Genomic DNA, 20,375 nt, shown 5'->3' with positions numbered 1-20,375 from the left:
AAAAAAAAAAAAAAAAAAAAAAGTAAAATGAAGAAACGAAGAAGAAAATCAAATAACGGGAATTATGCGGTGGGTGAACGAAATTAAAAATTGCGACAATGTGGAACATTGCGAGAGAGTGCTTATTACATAAATAATAATTGTGATACGTTAAAAAAATGAATAGTTTCTAATTAACGGAGTTACGAGTGTCAAGGCGTGGAATGTTATGATACCGTGAAGGAATGCGAGTTGCAAGATACAGAATGAATGAGAGAGATAAATATACGTAACAATTGGGAATACGTGTAAGGAGTGAGTGAGTGAGCGTATATGAAAAATGGATCGTTAGAAAATATGGTGAAATTGATATGTTGTACCTTGGCTACGTATACCTTGTCCTTCTGACATCCCCCTGAACCTTTGATAACCATCCGTTATCGGCGTCTACATGAATACAACCAAAGCTACAGTAAGAGGAGCGAATTAAAGGAAAAACAAAATTCGCACACACCCAAAACATATATACTGTACACGCGCGCGCGTAATCGAGATGTAACGCAATAAGTGCTTGATTAAAAAAAGGAAACCTGCGATAAAGTGCTTCGAGAAAAAAAAAATTGAAACGTAGTTGATTCTAAACGAGTTTAAAGGAATTCTTAGACTAATATAAAAATAAAATAAAGTGAAACGAGATGTATACCCGTAAGAGAGAGAAAGAGAGAGAGAGAAAGAGAGTGATGTAATGTATGTCCTGCTAATATGTATATCTAAGTTTGGGCGTGGATATAAGAAACGAAAAGAGAAAGAGAAATTGAAAAAAGAAATAAAACCAGGACATGCTGGCTTAACATCATCACGATTAATGTCCAGTGCAAAAATGTGTGTTTGTATGTTTCTATGTTTATATAACCCTTTTCGTGTGACTGTAAGGTCCCGTGAGAGAGAGCGAGAGAGAGAGCAAGAGAGCGAGAGAGTGAGAGGGAGAGGGAGAGGGGGAGAGAGAGAGAGAGAGAGAGAGAGAGAGAGAAAAGACGCACAACTATTGAATCATTAACAGAAAGAAATCGCAATGACGTATGAGCGACAAGATAGCAGCCAATGCGATTCCATTTCCATGTATATGTATAAAGTGCAATGTAGGTAGCACTAAACAAGAAAAGGAGAAGGAAATAAAAAATAAAAGTATTATTTCTAATACAAAGGTGATAAAAATAATACAGCAAGAGAAGTAAATTCATACATTTTGCAAACCATGGGCAATTACATGAGTCAGATTGAATTGAATATGTATTTATGTCACATGAAATTCCATAAGAAACTTTACACGAGTATTCGATCACGCTGAAAAATTATTTTAGAAATGGCGATCAACTGATGTATGGAAAAATAAAAATATTTACTTTCTATGACACCGTATAAAAAAAAAGTAAAAAATATTTATAAAGCATAAGTATGTGCACTGTATAAAATTTATATATTTCTGGCTCCAGGTACATGTACCCCCCCATGTACATGCCCCATTCTATACTTTTGCATTGAATTGGTCCGTAGATCGATATCGGCATAAAACCAGCTGAGTCAAAAAGCCCAAACCCACTGGTACTTGTCGTTTTACCTATTTCTTTAAATTTCTGACATGACCCATGTATTTCCGCCTTTGCGTTGTTTATGTAGGAATGGAGATGGAATCGAATATGCATCTGCCAGACATGCTTATCTGCGCGCTCGATGGTGTGTTCTATTTCGTGGCTGTGCTAGGCTGCGTTTCGTACTCTTCCAAAAAAAATATGGCTACCCCAAAAAAAAAAAACGCGTGGCATGAAATCCACGAGAAAATGAAAATACACGTTGGAATAGATTTTCCAAAAAATATAGTAAACAAATTCAAGTGGATTAGTGCGTGCGTAGGGAGGGGGTATGTGGTTATTATGCGTGTGCGTGTTTGCATGTACGGAAAAATATGTATGACAAATACATAGGTGTAATGCAGTAAAGATGCGTGTGAATCCGCGAATGGATTGTCGATGTTGTGAAATATGTTACAAGAAGAAGAAAAAAAGCTGTATATTATTACTATAATTATTTATTACTATTATTACCTATTATATGTTCGTTGACTATTATGTTAGAAATAAAACTAAATCGCAAACTATTGTTCTTTCATCAAAGTGCCTATAACGACCGTTGTACTTTGAATTGTTTTATTTTCTACGTAACACGTTCATGCCACTGTGATATATTTTGTACTGCGTATGCACACATGTGTACTTGATTGAGGTCAGTAGGTACTTGAAATTTATATTTGGATTTTCAATCAATCTGTAGTGACAGGATTGAAACACTATATGAAAATTAATCGATATATTATAGAAAACTATATATATATATACTCACTGACATTGAGCTAATGGCATAAAAAGAAAGTTCTGTCAGTCAAGAAAACTGATAACGAATGAATGACTTGCAGAAAATACATGAGAGAATAACGTAAATATATATGAGGATGAGAGTAACTCCAATATGGCAGCAATAGAAGAATTATCAGGCACCGCGAAGAAATTTAGGATATGATGGAACCGGATTTGACGGTACCCATTCTTCTTCAAGTGGATCATCAATTTCCTTGAGATTGGTCGATACTTCGGGTCCTAGAAGTTTGTCCGCTTCCGTTATATTTAATTGCGTAAGATTATCATCTCGGGCAATTTTAATGCGAAGCTTCGGCTTGGCACCCTTGACCACCTATAAATTTTTTGTATTTCACTTCATGACTATCAAGTACTCAACCGGTCTATTTTCTTCTAATGATATTTTTTTTCATGTTGGTAACTTTGCAGCAGATAATATTGTCAATGTATAAGATTTTAAATTTGTTTTCTGCTACAGGCATATCATTTTTTTTAAAAAACATTCGTCATTCGTTTCACTTACCTTTATTTGTACTTTCTTTTTTCCCGCGCGAAAAATCCTGGAGTCGTCGTCGTCATCGTCCAAATAATCATCATCGCCAATATAGTCATTCTGCAAGCCCGTGTTATAGTCCCTATGATAAAATCCATTGCTATATGTTCCTGACTGTCCGTGTCCTTTCGGCAATTCTATCTCTATAGTATAAGGCTGTTCCTCCACCGCGTAGTCTACAGGATTTTCGTAAGTCGCCGGATACCTAAAGATTGTACAGAGCACTGACATTTATATGTAAATTAAACCGTCACGTGTGCAAACAAGTGTCAAAGACCCACATGGTAAAGTAGAGCAAAGGTATTTAAAATTTCCGTCAACGGTTCTCACTGGTAATTAGAACTAATGTTAACAAAGAATTTTTTTCAAAGAGCCGTTCGCTACGAATGACCTTAGAAAGATCAGATAACCTTAAAAATGTGACGCCAAAGAATTGTGTCGACACATAAAATAAAAGTAACGAACATTCTCATTAGAGTAAAATTACTGAAAATTGGTGTCCCTTACGTCCGTTACATTGTAGCACGTAACACGTATGAAAAGTTAAATTGACAAACGGCACCAAAAAAATTACCAGTAAATCGTCTCTAGATTTTCAACACGTTGGCAAAGGTAGGTAATTACAGTTTAATAAACCTGAAGTCAAGCGGCAGCCTGAACAACTGTTACCTACCCTGTTAATAATCTATTGAACACTAAGAGAGACCTTATAACCTCCTAACCTCACAACTTTACCATATTTCATTCAACACTGTAGGGACTGTGGGTAAGGTTATCCTAATTATGCACACACACGTAAAGTTAACTGCAAGCGTGCTTCTTATTGATTATTCGTAAACCTCAAACTCATCAAGGTCGACCTCAAAGACTTGTAAAGATTTCAAACGATTTGATCGATACAAACGATTCTTATTATAGCTTTCCCAGGTTTTCAATTCGTACTCGTAAAGATATTGTGATTGGACAAAGAGATCCTTTGGTTCAATTTGACTCACCTGTAGTAAGGTCTTGGATTATAATATCCTGGCTCTCTTCTCGGATAATATTTAGGTCTACCAGGATGATGCCATCTTGGCCTATAACGAGGTCTTGGTCTGTAGTATTTGTAGCGTCTTAGGTACTTGTAAGCATCCAACATACCAGCAAGCTCTACTAATACGATAACGAGTACGAGCAGATTCTGTCAAGAATAACAAAAAATAGTTTCAATTGAAAAATTTCTATTGTCAAACGGCTCTTTCAGACTTACTTGGAAATTCATTCTTTACAATGATATTGTTACAATCCGTTATGTCTACTTTAACCGTCTGTTAGTCCCACTTTCGCTCAAGAGTTCCTCGCACCATGTCTAACGCACTCTACTTAATACAACGGTTAGAAGTTTCTTCGAGCACCTTTTATCTTAGCTTTGTCAAACTTGTATCCATAATCGCAGTATGCATACTGGCGTGTGTTAGGTTTAATCCAGGGCACGAATTTTTGCTTCCTACTAAAACGATGCCCGCGTACTACGTATCTGGGTAAGGTAGCGGGTAATAGAAAAGTGTCAAATGTACTGCGCGTGGCTATTTAACAAGGTATAGTAATGCTTATTTAAACCGCTATACTGTAAGATCCCACATTTAGACACAACAATTGCCTTTGGACCGCTACTTGATGATTTGAAAGTCTATCATTGAGTTGGTCGTCTTTTATATGCTTTCCCCACTTTATGACTCTGCTTCTCCATAAACAGACGTTACTTGAACTTTTCTTTTCTTGTTCATACACCTAAGTTTTCTCTATTCGCAGACTATGGACACGTCCTTAATAAGTTTAACACGGATATCGATATCTGAGTTATCTACCGCTGATAGGAATACAATAGCACATAATTGACTTACTACAATTAATACAGTATTCTCTCTACTATTTCTGTGATGGTAATGAAGCAGGAATGCCTTTGAATTAACATGCTAAGAAGATTTTTCAAATTTTCAGTACAGCTTCCAAGATAAATTCGTTGACTGATAATTATGTAAATTAAAGTTTACACTGTCGTGTTTTTATCCCAGTGCACTATGTAGATTCAATTCTTTTACCGTTCATCTTCCAAACATCAGTACGTTAGACAAATGAGCCAGACTGTTCTGATAGCAGTATTCGAAGATCGTTAGTTTCGTTTAATCAAAACAGGAAAAAAGTTTAAATTCAAAAAACTAGAAACCAACGGTATCTCGTAGTATCTCGGTAAGTTCGGGAAGCATCGCCCACTAACTTTATCTATTAGACGAATGATCCATCACTGTTTCGCGATAAAAAGAAACATGAAAAAATTAAAATTCCCTCAAAGTACCCGCAAAGTAATCAATAAAATTCACAAAAATCTCGTAAGACCCATACAAAGTTCCATAGACGCCCTATACGAAAATTGTCGATACTAAAAAATCACTTGTCAGAAGACAATAACAATGCGTGAAAAATATTAAAAAATAAATTTTTTTTTTTTTAATTGACAATACATAAATACACGGACAAATGGCTGTATTGTCATTATGCAATTATGATAAAATCTCTTGAATCCTATGAAAACTTATATCTTAATTTTATACTACTGCCAAGTACTTGGCCGGTAAGTATGCTTCGTGATCAGGACGAAAGTATACATAATGCCACGTGCGTGCGTATATTCAAATGACAAGGGAAGAAGGTATAACGTGCTCCTTTACCAAAGAACATGTAAGGTCCCTCAAAAGTGGGCCACGCTAAGTTTCGTAGTTATCGACGTCAGGATGTAGGAAAGCTCGAGAAATGGGAATTGCGCAGAGTTTAGGTGAATGCCGCGTGAGCGTAGCAATATATGTGTAAGTGTGACGTTGAATCACAGGGGCGTTAAATAAAGGGGTCATAAGGGTGGTACACAGCAGGGTGGCGGTTCGAAAGGTTTAAAGCTTTCGACAATGTTACACTGGGTGTAGATATTGATAGGAACTGATAATGGCTCGACCGGTAATCGAGTATTGATCTACTTTGGAAGCTTTTCTTTTGTACGAACCGTGACTCCGCGCGAGCTACCACCATATTCCGATATATATAGGTTATGTATGAAGACATATAGACTTATATACATATATATGCACAACGGGCAGCAAAGAGTTTCTCTCCTTCATTTTCTAGCTAACCTCGTGCAGCCTCGAAATAAACGCATTGTTATGGAAATGGAACGTTGAAGATCGACAATTTCGTGCTCACAATAAAAGCGACGATTATTCTATTTTCTGAGCTGCCTTCAGGAATTAGTATGAAGCTTTTCTAGATTCTAGGGCGGCGCTTTTTTTTGGCGAGGGTAAAGAAGCGTTTTCCTGCCTTTCAAATTTTACTATGCTTTTACGATTTTTCACTGATTGGGTGTAGCATTTTTCATTTGAGAAATTCGGTATCTGATCGATATGGGGTTCTGGGCTTGATTGTTATTATGTAAAGCAGATCTTTTCTTCGTTCAGATTCTTATCGTTTCTTGCTGGGTTATACGAGGGAGATCTTATAAATTTAAATTTAGGGATGTGAAAATGGCGGAAAGCTAACAGTGCTCGATATATATTTTGGTAGTTACTTTAGTGAGAATTTCGTTGGGGTTTTTGCGATTTCGAGAGAATGGCAAACATGGTGACAAACGGATATCCGGTGTCTGATTGACGAAGATTACAATGGTGTGGAATCATCCTCTTTACAGTTTCTATCCTGTAAGGGCTGGAGATTTATCACTCTACGAGACAAGGTTAAAACGAAATGGTGAATTCGTGTAGACGTCAAGTTTTGTATGATGACAATCTTTTTTTATTCCTTTTTTCTATAGGCAAATTGAAAATGAAAAATCTTTTTTTCGTCACGAAATTTGAGACGTTCATGGTAATGTGTTATTGGTTAATATATTCGGAGAAATTAATGAAAACAGTTGGGTTCGTACTTAAAAATAACAAAGCATTTCGAAAATTGTTTTTCTTAACAATTTTGTGTTCCAAATATTATTTTTTTTTTTTCTTTCACGTACGTGATAAATAAGTAACGCGTAATCTTATTTGTTATCTGAGTAATCAGAGATTCACTACACGTATAATATTTTTGATTATTGTTCAATCATCAATTATACTTTGTCGTCCACGTGTCTATAGTATACGTTTAGTGCCTTTGGTACGAGTGCACGCTGTTTAGCTTTTCTAAATAACAACAATGTTTCTATATATTGCAATGATTATTTAAAATATAGCAATATTCAATTTTTAGTCAATAATATAGGAAATGTATAATAGAGTTACGTTAAGTTTACAGATTCATAATATTCCCCAACTAGTTTCCGCACGAGTGCAGTACCATTGCACTTGGCCTGAGTGCATTACAAGAATTGTGCATCCGCACTGTTAAATATGAATGCAATATCAAGAAAGTCATTAGAAAATATATTTATAAATAACAAACTTTCAGATATTTATATTTTGCATACAAGCATTGGCACTTGACAATTCACATTACAGTTATGATCTGTAACTGCAGTGCATTGTTTATGCTCGACACGCTTTCTGCTTAGAGCTAAAAGAAAGTCAATAAAAAAATTAAGATTATTTTTAAATTATAAAACATAGGAACTTTATACGTTATAATTTAAGTATTAAGTATCTTCGTTAAACATATTTCCTGCTAGGCTAAAGGTTCGTTAAAGAAAATAACGGATACCTATATTACTACTATTACTATACATTTTGTTCCACATTAGTACATCTCATAAGGCCATCTTCTTATGACCCATAACGTTAAAGGAGTTTCCTGAATTTAAATCTGACCCGAGATTACAACTACAAAGGTTGTATAATAGCAACTCATTTGTAGCGTAGATCAAGTGAAAATGTCGACATTGATTAAGGATACAATCTTGAAATGTATTTGACAAATATATTTCTACGTAATTCACAAATACTTCAAAATAAATTTATAATAGCAAAATCGCGTGGTTATCCTTCGGTTGAAATCTTTGTTGTAGTTTGAAAGTTATGGGATAACATTTATCCGATGGAAAGTTATATAATCCATCAGACACGTTTACATCCTCATTCTGGTACAAAATGTACATTGAAAATGGAAAATGGTAAGGAGAGTCAAAAAGTTTTAAGTTTTGATATTACTCAAAATATAAACTTTTGTTATCCTTACTGGCTGAATCCTCCCCAGGATATTCTTGAGTATCTGGGCCGTCGACTTTGATAATATCTTACTTGGCCCTATCTGATTTATTACCGTTCCACTGCATGACTTTGCCAGGTTTCATGAGTTAAAAAGAAAGAGTGAGAGGAAGGGAGGTACGATCGATATAAACAATTGTACACGTCTTTATTTCTGTATAAATGTACAGTTTCTTGCGGAATTTCATCTACGATCCGTAGTGATTTTTGCTCGGAAGATATTTTGTAGGAATCCGATGTAGTCGCAATATTTCTTTACTAAATTATTCATTAAGATATGTGCTTTGAAACAAATCGTACACACAGTACAAGCCATAGTTGATTATATGAAGAACGAAAAAAAAATTACGTATGCAAAAGGATTTTAAGTAAGTTAAATTCTCTCGTAGCTCCCAGTACCAATTGCTGCCTGAAGAAGCTTAATACTTTCTCAACCACTTGGCCTAGTATTTAATCAGCAGTCGCGTGAGCTCAAGCTGTCTAATTATTCTGCAGTCTGCGAATCACAAAAGACCATCGATGTTCAACTGTTCGATGATAATTTGTGTTAAAGTAATAAATTAAATGCAATTCTATAACTATGTAGGATGAAAAGTATACAGCTTGCAAACGTGCAAAACAATTGTGGGTTGCGGAGTTCAAAGCGTCGGATACGTGATTCCAGGCTAAGCGGTTAAGTATTTCCTAAGTTTGTGAGATTCTATGCGATTGATGATTATGTTGTATAACTATATGGATCTTTTTAGTCCCGGCGAATAACTAACATTCTTACTCTCTAAACAAGTACGAGGCTTGAATTTTTAACATTTTTGATATCTAGTCGGTTCTTGAATCATTGGCTACATCCAATATTCCAATTCATGTTAGGCGAATCGGAGAGGTGACCAAGTTCAGTGATTAAGTACCCGCGAAAATTGAAATTTTCATCATTGGATGACATTAAAAAATGTTCACAATTACGTATGATTGACGTCAGGTTCTATACAGTCTGTAGGTTTGATCTCCAACCACCAATCATTAGGATAATGATATTTTTGTAGTTCAATACCCTCTCGTGGTACTGGCAGTAAATAACCACCAAATTGTTTCATTGGTAACGGTGGTATTACCAACTGAGGCGGAAAGCACTGTAGACTTGGTGAAAGTTCACAATCCGGTGGCAAAACTCGTCTAGTCCATCCAACCCTTCTTACCATTTTAGTCTAAAACAGACATTGACAAGATAGAACACATGTTATTGTTTCAAACAATTACCCAAAATATATTTACACGGTTATTCAGGGCTACTGCACCGCCTGAAGATGATTCTGTTAATTTGATTTCGAAAATTTTTCGCGATAGAAGAGACTCTATAGAACCATCTTCAGATGGTCAAATAGTCCTGAGTATCAGTAGAAATTCTTACCACTGAATCTTCTTCGAAAACAACCACTTCTATTTTAGGTGCATCCTCGCCAACTTCGTGCTCCTGTACGCGATAAATTCCAGCAGCGTGTAAGTAAGTAGCGCTTAAACCAACCTCCCTAAAAGTCTTGGTAATAAGGACGTCATCCCTTAGAGTGTCTACCAAGCACAATTCTATTTTTCTTGCCCAGGGTAGAGCACGACCTATTCTTGCTTGACCCCAAAGTCCACCCAGGCAAAGAAAGTGGACTACCCCTAATTTAGCCAGGACCAAATGAGCCCTGAAAGTAGATCATGCTTTAACACACTCGCATATAAAACTATCCAAATCTGCATTATCGACGGCAGATAATATAAGAATTTACACATCCGGCAGAAGAATGATGCCATTTGCTCTTATGGTATTGTAGAACAAACCTGTTTGCAAGGTCGTGCAACTTTTCGGTAAATTCATCTGGCACGCTACAGGGTTGTCGTGGTGCTTCTTGCCGATTGAGGCTATACCAGAAGACTACACCGACCACAATGAATGCCAGGAGCACTCGTAGCGGTGTTATACGGAAGCGTCTTCGTGGCCAGAAACTCATGCTGGTAAGCTGCGTATGGGGGAACAGTGAGTTTCATTAAGATCCACCATGTTCTGTTGCCTTGTTTATGCTGCTCAGTGTCAACACTAATTTTTATACGAACTGTCAGTCGGCACTGGGTCGTCGATGGTTTGAGAAGTCACAGAGATGAAGAGAGACGAAAAAGGGTAAAAATAATTCGCAATAAGAGTAACTCAAAAAATGTCTATACATTTGAAACTAGACGATGGAAAATTTCGGGATTTTAGATGAGGTACCAACCGTGCTTGGATGAAACATTGATTTTCATGGCACAAGCCGAAATACACTCGTGCAATTTGAAACTATCATATGTACACTGCACTTTCATTTATATATGTGCACTGTCACTATATTGGGTACGTACTTTGATGATGGAGACACATGACCCACGTGTTGTAACGGAATTGTAGTGTGTTCACCTTATCAAGTAGGAGCACTGACTTTTTTCTCACTACTTCCGCCGCAGTTCTCTTACGAATCCTTGTAAATTATAAGGATTACCTTCAGGAAACTTGGCAACGTTGCTATGTCATCGATCCTCTCTGCATTATCATTGGAGCAGATTGTAGAATGTACTTGGTTGTTCAGTGGCGCACCCTTTGTATATTTTTGGAACAATGTCGAAGGGTCTTTATGCGCGCTGCTCGAATTCTGCCTGGCATCGTATAGGTAGTAAATACGAAAATACATTAGAAGTAACTCCTCTTACTTTTTTTTTGTATTTCCCTAGTCACTACAAAATCTTCATTTTTTAGACTCCCCTAAACTCCACGTGAGGCTGTTAGTCATTTTGACGCGAACAGGGTGGAAAAAATAGGGCGGAAAAAGGGGGAATGAAGAATGCCACGGGTTAAAGGAATTTGAGTATTCCAATGTCACGTATTTCTCTTCGACCCGTGTACCGAGAATATTTTGAAAGTATTTTGAAAGATTCCAAGATTGAACAAATTACAATTGAAACTCCAAATTGTATATATATATAATCATGTAACAAGTTTAGTTTGAGGACCCAGACGATTAAGGGGCATTCACAATAGCAAGTTAACGTTTTTTTTTAGCTAATACCCTCACGCATCACAGCATTGAAATTCTAACCTAACCTAAACGAAACACTTTCTAAGCTCATCACAACTCCGGATGTCTAGCATTAAAAAAAAATAAACAAATTTGGTGTGACAGTCGCTTTATGGGCCTCAAAGCATACATTATGTTGAAAAAACTTTGAGGTCCGACCCGAAACTATACAATTGTTCTCAAACTAGCGGCTGTATTACTCAAACTGTCCCCAAACTATACTTTATTAATGTATATATGTATATGTATATCTTTATACGTAAGGAATTATTTCCTAAATGATTTAATCCTTTGGATTATTGCTTTTCGAAAATAAAGACAAGAGATTAGTAGGTTTTATGACGTTTCCACCCTTAACATCATATGGTACAGAGATAGAACGGGAGTGTCTCTATATCCAAGTGGAATAAGGGTTTACCGCAAATTCGTCAACAGGCAACCCCCATTCTGTCGACGTTAAAAATAAGACGTAGTCCCTGTAGTCCGTAGCGACGCAAGTTGCCCGTTTCACGAAAAACTCAAGAAAGTCACTGAGTGAGTGAGTATTGGCATTTGTGCTCATTAGGGTAATTGAGAGAGAGGACTTTTTCGGGAGGGGGGTTGTCGAAGGCGGTAACTCATTCAGCGCCTCTTACACTTCCACTTCCATTTCCCATTGCCCTTTGCCTTTTCTAGTCATGCTGCGTGCTTCTGGTATTTCACTTAATTCCTTACCCCTTGAAAAACAAAAGTAAATAGGCCAAGTGACGGGGTAAAGTTGTGTCCATGTACCAATATAGCGAAGAAAAATCCTTGAAATTCTAAGAATTTCCTATTGGTACATTACGCAATTTCTCTCTCTCAAAAATAATTTTCAAAAGGTCTACAAAAGATATAAATTTATTTTCCAAAAACGTACAAATCCATTATACAAAGTACAAAAACGAATTAAATAATCTATTAATAAATTATAAACTCTATATTTAAGAAAAAACAGACTTCATTCTATATTAACCTATAATCAGGTAGCGAAATCCAGTTTCGCTCTAAAGGGCCACCGCCTTGCGAACCGAAACGTTAAATAAGTCCCCTCAAAGTGAAACTGTTCTCGCGAACCGACTATACAGATTCCATATTAAAAAACATAGAGTCAGTTGTCTACTACTAGATTACAGACTCCACAGCAGTACCACCTCTCGGACAGCACTGTAAAATGAAGTGGTTAAAGCCTATCCCGACTATCCGGATATCATTAGGTTGCTTGGAAGTAAGTGGTAAGACGATCAACCAGTATAGATGGCGATATATCCATAGAGCGAATAAAAGAAAACGTGCACGATCGTCAGGGATTTCTTGATAATCGTTTATACCGCTAAACGGTTCGATCGATCGGCAAATTCCACCGCGAAGGTTTAGCATTTCCCGGCGGATGCGACGTGCAGCAGCAGCAGCAACGGCAACGGTAACGTCGAACACGGCTCCCTCATTTTCTACGGGACAACATAGCGCCAGTGATTATCTTTATCTTTTTCTCGACCCATTCCATTTTACTCTTATTTTATTTTTATCTTTGTCGCTACTATGTGTACTGTTTTCTCTCTTGATCGCGGTAATGAACTCCCGACAATTTCGCGCTATTTTCACTCTTTGAATATGCCGACTGCGTGCGTGACTGCATAAGTGCATGCGCACCTATCTATATGCACATAGAGACGAGTGCATGCGTATCTACTTAGCAACGTATCTAGCCAGTGCAAATGAGAAGCCAATCATTGGCTGCTAGAAAGCACCAGGATGCGTGCGGATCTTTTACCGATATATCTCCAACGTTAAATAATGCATCGGTGCATCGTCGTCGTACCGTTCAATATCATCCGTCACGATCATTAGTCTCGTCTCAGAATCATCACAATGACTTCTTATACCCATCGAATTCTTGATAGGACTGAATTGGACGGATGCCGATACTTGATTAAACGATTCCTTCATGGGCCTCACTTGCAGCAGTTTCGATGCAGTCAATATCCGGTGCATCGTCAATGTAATTCAAGGATGCTGATCGTAATTTCTAGGGAAAATTTTTTTTTTTATATAAAACAAACAGAAGGGGATTTCAGATGGTTTAAGAGGGTACAGAAGGTGCACCTCGCTGTAGGGATCGAAATGCCATAAAGCTGCTCTCTGTTCTCTATGCAACGACATTGTCGCCATAGTTGAGTTTTAGTTGGCCGTAAAGTTGCCCGTTCGTTTTAATGCGATATAAATGAAGAAATTCCCCAGGACACGGCATGTGGTCCCGGACCTATGTATATGGACCATGGATGAAGGATGAATGTTTTAGGTGCTGCTGATGCTGATCCTTGATCCTGATGTTTTAGAGTAGGTGGCGAAGGCGGAGAACTTGGAGAAATAACTACGACTCGTTGATGGCGTTTCAATCGCGAGCACAGATACGACGAGGGGAACAAACGAACCCGCCATGTTACTTTTACGACCTATAAACCTTTTGAACTATTATGTCTCCAGCAGCGTGCACCATTGTAATAGGTACCACGGACACTTTCAGATATTCTTGGTGGTCGCATAAAGCGAGGAAAATTCAAGCTTGAAAAGATCTTATATTTTGTGTCTACATATTATTTTTACTTCATTTCATTTCACATCGGTACCATACATACCGGTGATTTGGTTGTTGTTAATTTCAAAAAAATTTCATATTTTTATTTGTCTTTGTTATACCAATGTTTTTTATCACTTTGAAATATTTTCAGTTGAAGATAACGAAGAAAAATGCATATATCTTGTATACCAACAAAAAAAAAAATAAATTCTGTTAGTATTTACGTGTGTACATATAACTTTTCAAAAGTTTCTTTCAACATTGTTAATACGACTGAATCTTATTTTGACTACTTTGCAATATTCCCATGCTTTTTCCACGTGGTTTTACCCTACATTCTCTGCACGGGGTATATGGCTTTTTACGTACTCGCGTCTCGCTCGGCTACTAGCCAGTGACTTGCCGTGCCCATAGCTGCCCTTAATGCAATATCTCGCCCGTGAAAAACAGAAAGATTGATCGCGCTATCGAACTGCGCTTTGAATTGTTGCCCAATGATTGCAAGGGGTAGGATGGGTTTGGGTCTGATGACGTTTAAGAGGGTGAATGAGGGTCTCCAGGTGATTGGTGGTAGGAGGTAGATTAGTGGTTTATCGTATGAGTGATCTCCGTGAGTAGCGAGTGTTCGGCGAGGGCCACGAACGGCGGAGCATTGAGAGAGAGAGAGAGAGAGAGAGAGAGAGAGAGAGAGAGAGAGAGAGGAGAACGCGAGTTGCATTTCAATGCGCCCGATGGCGCACTGCAGCGTAAAAGTGTTTGGCGGATTCCACCGAGTCAGGGGTAAAAACCCTCGGCGATGGCCGCCAGAAAGGACCCATCAAAGGACACCGCGACCATTCCGCTGGATCCACCTCATATGATCCCCTTAAAACGTCCAAGCTACCTCAACCCTTTTCTTTGAGAAACTGTCATGGCTTCGCCACCGGGGAAGAGAATGGAATGTAACTATAAGTCATGAAATTATTGATACGAGATCTTCCTGTTAAAAATGCAATATAATATATGTGCAATAAAAAAATTAAATTATTTTTTATTTTATCGTCCATGGTACCCTAATTTGTATTTTCAATCAGGCAAGTTTTTCGGTTTTGTGTGAATTTTGAATTTCCCGCCTTTACTTTGTCCTACCGCGGATTCATGTAAATAACGTATGATGGTACATACGTCACGACGCGATCAACGGTACGTCAACGTTACGCTGACGGCAATCTATGCCGGTGTACATATTTATGAGATATCATACGAGACTATGCACCTGTGCAAATTCGGAAATTGGCAAGGTGCATCGTGTCTTACGTTCACGTTCTGAGTCCAGGCGATGCGTATGTGCAGGCATGCGCTGTACGTCGACGCACGTAAGTCCTAGTGGCGATATTCGTTCTTTTCATGGAAAATGCCAAGGAGATATTTCTGGATTCATCTGTACCTGCTGTTTCATCGTTAGTTGTCGATTCTTCGAGAGTGTCATGTAGGTTGGCTACTAGCAAGGCAGGCAGGTAGGATTGGTAGGTAGGCAGGTACGTATAGATAGGCGCGCACACGTCAAGCGCACGGGGTTCTGGCTTTGATCGGTTGCGAAATCTAATATGGCTGGTAACCATCAATCGAGGTAATTGACAAGGTAATTGGCGCACTTTCATACCTCGATCTTGGTTTGTACGAGAGCGATCCGATGTGGCTGTTCTCTATGTGCTGAGCTGTGCCAGCCGCGCCGCGCTGCTCCGACGGCTACGCAATACGCAATGTGTAGAAAAAGACGTGGCTACGAAATCCCAAGCATATAGGGAAAGTTGACGTGCCTTATTGAGATTGTTCCATTTGTTTTATAGATTTTTTTTCAAATCTGGATCTTCTTCTTGTTTTATACTTTTTCATTCGGGCTCGAGGGTCCTTTGCGAATTTTACATCAGGAGTTTGCAATCATTGTGGGAATTTTTTTTTTTATAATTTTTATGATAGTTTTACAGAAGATAGTTTGAGGTGTGGATTTTGGACTTTCAATATTTTTTTTTTGTTTTACGCAATATGGCTTATTATTCGTTGAGGTCGAAATCGAAAATGGAATAACGAAGAAAGAAAGGAATTGCAATCTTTGCGCTGGGGATGATTTAGAACTCGTGAAAGCGCACGGTGGGGTTCAGTGACCAGTAATAGAGCGAGTCCTTTAATCGGAGGAAAGTTAATTGTTAGTCGGTGGAGCGATGACTTTCTGAGGTGCTGGTATAAAGTGACGTCACGAATGAAATAAGAGAAAAAGAAATGGGAACGTTATGTGAAAACGTTGGAGACATTTGTATTTGCTTAAAGAATGTTGTGTTGTTTCAAGTGCTGAAAATTGATAAAGAAGATACCGGAGGTATTTGGAATAAGGACGAAAAAATGCAAGTGGACTTTTATTCGGTATTTCGTAGCCCGTATCTAGTGTTGACCCTCTTCGTCTTTGAGACGCGTTCGCGCGCGCCCTCTTCTTCCGGAAACACGCTTTAATATCCGCTTATGACGGCTATGTTTCACGGCTGGGATCCACTCGCGTTCCCATTCCGCCCCATCAAGCCCCATAGTGCGTTTAATTTACGTGTTTTCGCGAGTTATTCGTCCCTACCGCCGACAACGGCAACCCCGTGAAACGTCGGGGTTGTCGTCGCCATGGTAACACCGTACGGTGGGACGCCCAATCGCAGGGCGTCGTCGTCCTCGACGTCGTTCCATCCTCTAAATTTGCCCCAAGATCCATACAAATTGCCAATACAACAAACAAACAAAAAATAAAATGTTGTCAAAAATTTCAAAAATTGAAATCACATAATTATGAATTTCGAAAATATTACATTTTGTCTTTCTTTTTTGTTCTGACTTTTGTTTTAAAAATTTCATTATTATTTTCGTTATTCACTATAGTTACGGTAGCTTTCATTTAACCTAGTAAACTCAGTATATCACAAGGTATAAAAGTATGTTAAAAATTTTGGAAAATTCCTTATCAAATATTTCAAGGTTACTGTATGCGTATTTTAACGTGTAAATCGTACAGTGCTCATGGAGTGGGTAGAATGTGCAGTAGGTACGCATAGAAGTTGGTATCGATCGAATAAAGAAAAGTCTCTTCTCTTGGCTTCTCTTGAGGCGAATCGGGTCGCGCGCGTGGACACGCGTGAAATTGGCAAGAGGCTTGCATACCATCGGGCCACGGGCAAAGTAGCGCAAACAGAAGCTGAAGTGTAGAACGCGAGGAACGCTACTTGCGCTACGAATGCGCTCAGCCCTTCTCTCTTGCAGCAAGAGAAAGAAATAAAGATACTGACTCTAACAGGAGAGAACGAATGCTAGAGAAAAGTGGAGCATAACTCTGTACACAACGTGAGACAATTAAAATAGAATTCACGTTATTTCAAACTTCATACAAATTATTCGGAACATCCTTTTCCATTAGATACAATCGGTATGAGTGTGACAAGGAGAGCAATTCATAGTATCCCATTAGTTGGACAGGGATAAAAAGAGTCAAGAGTAGCTGCTATAGGGAAATACAGTGGTACGACTATACGCCATGCTAAATCCCATGGAGAACCAATAAAACCGGTAGCCGCGCCATCAATTCAGCCTTCGGACTTGCGATTTCTATCGCGCTTAATCGGCAAGTGATCGCATGCAAATATATCCCAACGCCCAGCGTGTGCAAAGATTTCTTCACTCGAGCCGCTGTTTATCCTATATCTATATCTGGTGCGTCCAGAGGTAAGCTGCATCGAAGGCAGCAGGATTCGGCTTGAAAACGTAAAACGTGCCCTCTGAGGGACTTTTTGGCACGAAAATACAGGGCGATACCAGATCCTATTATAAGATGGCGCGCGTGCGTCTTCGGTACCTTTCTTCCTTTCTTTCTCTCGATCGGACTTTTAACGAAGATAAAATCGCCATTCTTAAGCTGTCTACGGATATTCTCTCTTCCTTAACCACGATCTCAATACTCTCGACTTTCGCAGCTACGTACGTACGAATAAATTTTCTTTAATTCAAAATCAATCTCTTTTTTTCGTATCTTTCGAGGCTAGATGACATATTCAAGATCTAGTTGTGTAATGTCGATTCTAGTTAATTAGTATTTATTTTTACTTTTTTTTTTTAATATTGGAAGTAAATAATAATCATTTTTTCATTCATCTTATGTACGACGCAGACTTTTGCTTGTGTTGCGAACGTTTTGATTCGTACTTTTCTAGTTTTCACTAGTTTTGCACGTTATGCTTACTCGTTATTTGTCACGAAGAAATTTTTAATTCGCATCGTCATTAATCACCTTGAAATAAAATATCGAGAGGTCTACGTTTATCCAGGAACATTAACGTGTATCGCAATCATAATGGTATATTTACGTAAGATAGGAATAATATGTATATTCGTCGTACGAAACCTGACGTAATAACCTAAATACTAGCAAATTGTTCAAGATATCAAATATTTACATATTTCTCTCAATTTCGATATTTACATTTATAAAATAACTTTAATTTGTCTACAAAAAGATTTTTCGCTAATTCCCTTGAAATTGACACAAGTGTTCAATATCGACGAATAAACACATTAATATAGTCCTTGACAATATATATACAGATGTCAGAGCCGTATAGATAGACTGATACGAAAGAAGAAACGTCAGTTCGATCGAAATTGTTGAAAGGTTCAGATCCAATTCACAGTGAAATATTAAAGTCCAATCAGCAATGATATACAAGGTAAGTCGACAGTATGAAAATATGTGAAATAAAATTTATAAATTTATAAAATTTACCGATTTATAATAAGACTAAATTATTACAAAAAAAAAATCACGTGTAACTTATATCCTAAAATCTTTCCAGATCTCAAAGATGGCGATGACCATCGTCGTGGGCGTTTTGATGATGATGATGATGGTCCCTATAAGCGATAGAAACTACCGGGTGCCAGTCAAACTATAATGATGTAACACTTATCGATCAGATGTAAATAAATGTATGAATATTGTATTTCGTAATAATCTTCTTCACCTACTTTATCTAAATACTGACGTCACGTATCTAAAATATGCATTTCCAACTAGTATACCCCCAATATTGGAATGCTTAGCGTATGGCGTTTCATTCGTATGGCACTTTTGTGGAATTCGGAAATGCATACCCTGTATAGCAATAGAGAAAAGAATGGGACGTTAGGTAGTTTTGTTCATTTCCTATCGAGGAAATGTTCTGTTTTGTATAAAATATCAAGGAGACATGCATCTCTGGAATGCAGCTGAGTGTCCTGGACATGTTAGACTTTTCAACATGGACGGATGGACAGACGCTCCTCGTATCTTATTGTATGCATATATCAATGGACAGCTGGAGAACGTGGCGAACATATCGGTCATACCGGTCACTTGCATTCAGGTTGCATAGACAGAAGGTACGTTCGGTGTACAGTGAATTTACGATGCACCTGCAATGCAAGCGCAAGACAGTTGCACTATTTCTACGTGCTATAGGTACTTGTATTGTGAGATTATTTGAATGGCATGTTACTTTGTACTATAATATAGATATTTATATGTCCTATAGTAAAAAAATTTATCACAATATATTAGATATTTATTAATTATATAGTCAATAAATAAATGGCTATATTTTATTATGGCACTTGTGTCATTAAGTCTTTAGGTACCGGGCTGTGATAGGAAATGAATTTGCTAAATTTACATGTTAGATTTCTTTGTTCTTTGTTTTTCTTCCCTCAACAGGGTTATCGTGATACACGAATGTCTGACGATAACCGCGAGTGGGACGATGGGAATTCGTGAAATGGATATAACTGATTGTGAGTAAAAGTGAAGGAACGCTTTTGAGAAGGTTTTATGAGAAGAGAAAGGGACTCGTAATGGTTCCTGCGAACGATTTCCAGCCACGAATCAGAATACGGATTGATCACGCTATCACGAAGGGTTGAAAGTAGAAGGGTCGGGGCGGAGGTTTGTATCCATATGTAAAATATAAAAAATATATTTGTCTTTATTATCTTTGACTTTCTTTGTCTTTTTTTTTTGACGGGGAACCAGGTGCAAGTTTGCTAGGATTCTTCATAGTCGACTTTATCTCTATATGCTGTTCACCTGGTCATCCTGATGTCCTGAGGGGCATGAAGTCCTCCTACAGGAATATTATTCATCTGGTATACCGATTGCGACACTCAGGAATGTCCGAATCATCCTCCCTAATTCAGGTGGGATCGAGTTCGATCGTTTTCGATGGATCCACAGGATCTACGATCTACGATCTATCCTTTACTCGGAAGACGTGGGTCTCCTATGAGATGACGTGTATTGGTGGTCGCCAGGCTGGGTTCTAACCCGGTCTTTAGATGGCGCTATACCACTGGACCAACTCCACTACTTCATCCGCAGGCAACACGGGATTGGATACCCCGTGGCGCAGGTAGCCCCAAGGGGACTTTCTGTCAACGAGGATATCTAGGAGTTTATCTATGCTTATGTATGTTTCAAGATAGCATATTGTGTCCGTT

General features: G+C 38.1%; 2 protein-coding genes and 1 long non-coding RNA gene across 6 annotated transcripts; 1 reads left to right on the top strand and 2 right to left on the bottom strand.

Moving 5' to 3' along the window:
* Positions 1-1,768: 1,768 nt before the first annotated feature.
* Positions 1,769-4,776, bottom strand: LOC107270976. 2 transcript variants are annotated; one of them, XM_015746491.2, is made up of 4 exons: positions 4,193-4,776; positions 3,939-4,123; positions 2,914-3,148; positions 1,769-2,724 (listed from the first exon to the last, which is right to left on the bottom strand). In XM_015746491.2, exons 1-4 carry the CDS (start codon positions 4,202-4,204, stop codon positions 2,524-2,526), a joined length of 633 nt encoding a protein of 210 aa, XP_015601977.1. In that variant the 5' UTR covers positions 4,205-4,776; the 3' UTR covers positions 1,769-2,523. The 2 variants fall into 2 exon arrangements, with proteins under 2 accessions (XP_015601977.1, XP_015601978.1); XM_015746492.2 differs by having other exon boundaries at positions 2,914-3,025.
* A 3,509-nt stretch (positions 4,777-8,285) lies between these two features.
* LOC107270886 lies at positions 8,286-10,652 on the bottom strand. 3 transcript variants are annotated; one of them, XM_025088187.1, is made up of 5 exons: positions 10,409-10,646; positions 10,251-10,262; positions 9,978-10,156; positions 9,562-9,841; positions 8,286-9,358 (listed from the first exon to the last, which is right to left on the bottom strand). In XM_025088187.1, the coding sequence occupies exons 1-5, from the start codon at positions 10,424-10,426 to the stop codon at positions 9,113-9,115; spliced, it is 735 nt and encodes a 244-aa protein (XP_024943955.1). In that variant the 5' UTR covers positions 10,427-10,646; the 3' UTR covers positions 8,286-9,112. The 3 variants fall into 3 exon arrangements, with proteins under 3 accessions (XP_024943955.1, XP_015601797.1, XP_015601794.1); XM_015746311.2 differs by lacking the exon at positions 10,251-10,262 and having other exon boundaries at positions 10,533-10,652; XM_015746308.2 differs by lacking the exon at positions 10,251-10,262.
* A 6,531-nt stretch (positions 10,653-17,183) lies between these two features.
* On the top strand, positions 17,184-18,847 carry LOC107270892. The gene is made up of 4 exons (XR_001538466.2): positions 17,184-17,198; positions 17,272-17,828; positions 18,453-18,574; positions 18,701-18,847. It is a non-coding gene; the product is annotated as an uncharacterized LOC107270892 (long non-coding RNA).
* Positions 18,848-20,375: the final 1,528 nt, after the last annotated feature.

Source organism: Cephus cinctus, unplaced genomic scaffold (genome assembly GCF_000341935.2).
Source record: "Cephus cinctus unplaced genomic scaffold, Ccin1 Ccin1_scaffold0857, whole genome shotgun sequence".
NCBI classification, from domain to species: domain Eukaryota; kingdom Metazoa; phylum Arthropoda; class Insecta; order Hymenoptera; family Cephidae; genus Cephus; species Cephus cinctus.
Note: the sequence above shows the minus strand (reverse complement) of the source record. Positions and strands in the feature narration are given on the sequence as shown.

Bases quoted from the DNA above. Each gene is read 5' to 3' on its own strand.
- LOC107270976 (XM_015746491.2), bottom strand. The intron at 3,149-3,938 runs GTGAGTCAAATT...TACAATCTTTAG, and splicing joins AATCCAAGACCTTACTACAG to GTATCCGGCGACTTACGAAA. The intron at 2,725-2,913 runs GTAAGTGAAACG...AAAAATTTATAG, and splicing joins AAAAGAAAGTACAAATAAAG to GTGGTCAAGGGTGCCAAGCC.
- LOC107270886 (XM_025088187.1), bottom strand. The intron at 9,842-9,977 runs GTTTGTTCTACA...ATCTACTTTCAG, and splicing joins TTGCACGACCTTGCAAACAG to GGCTCATTTGGTCCTGGCTA. The intron at 9,359-9,561 runs GTAAGAATTTCT...TGTCTGTTTTAG, and splicing joins TTTTCGAAGAAGATTCAGTG to ACTAAAATGGTAAGAAGGGT.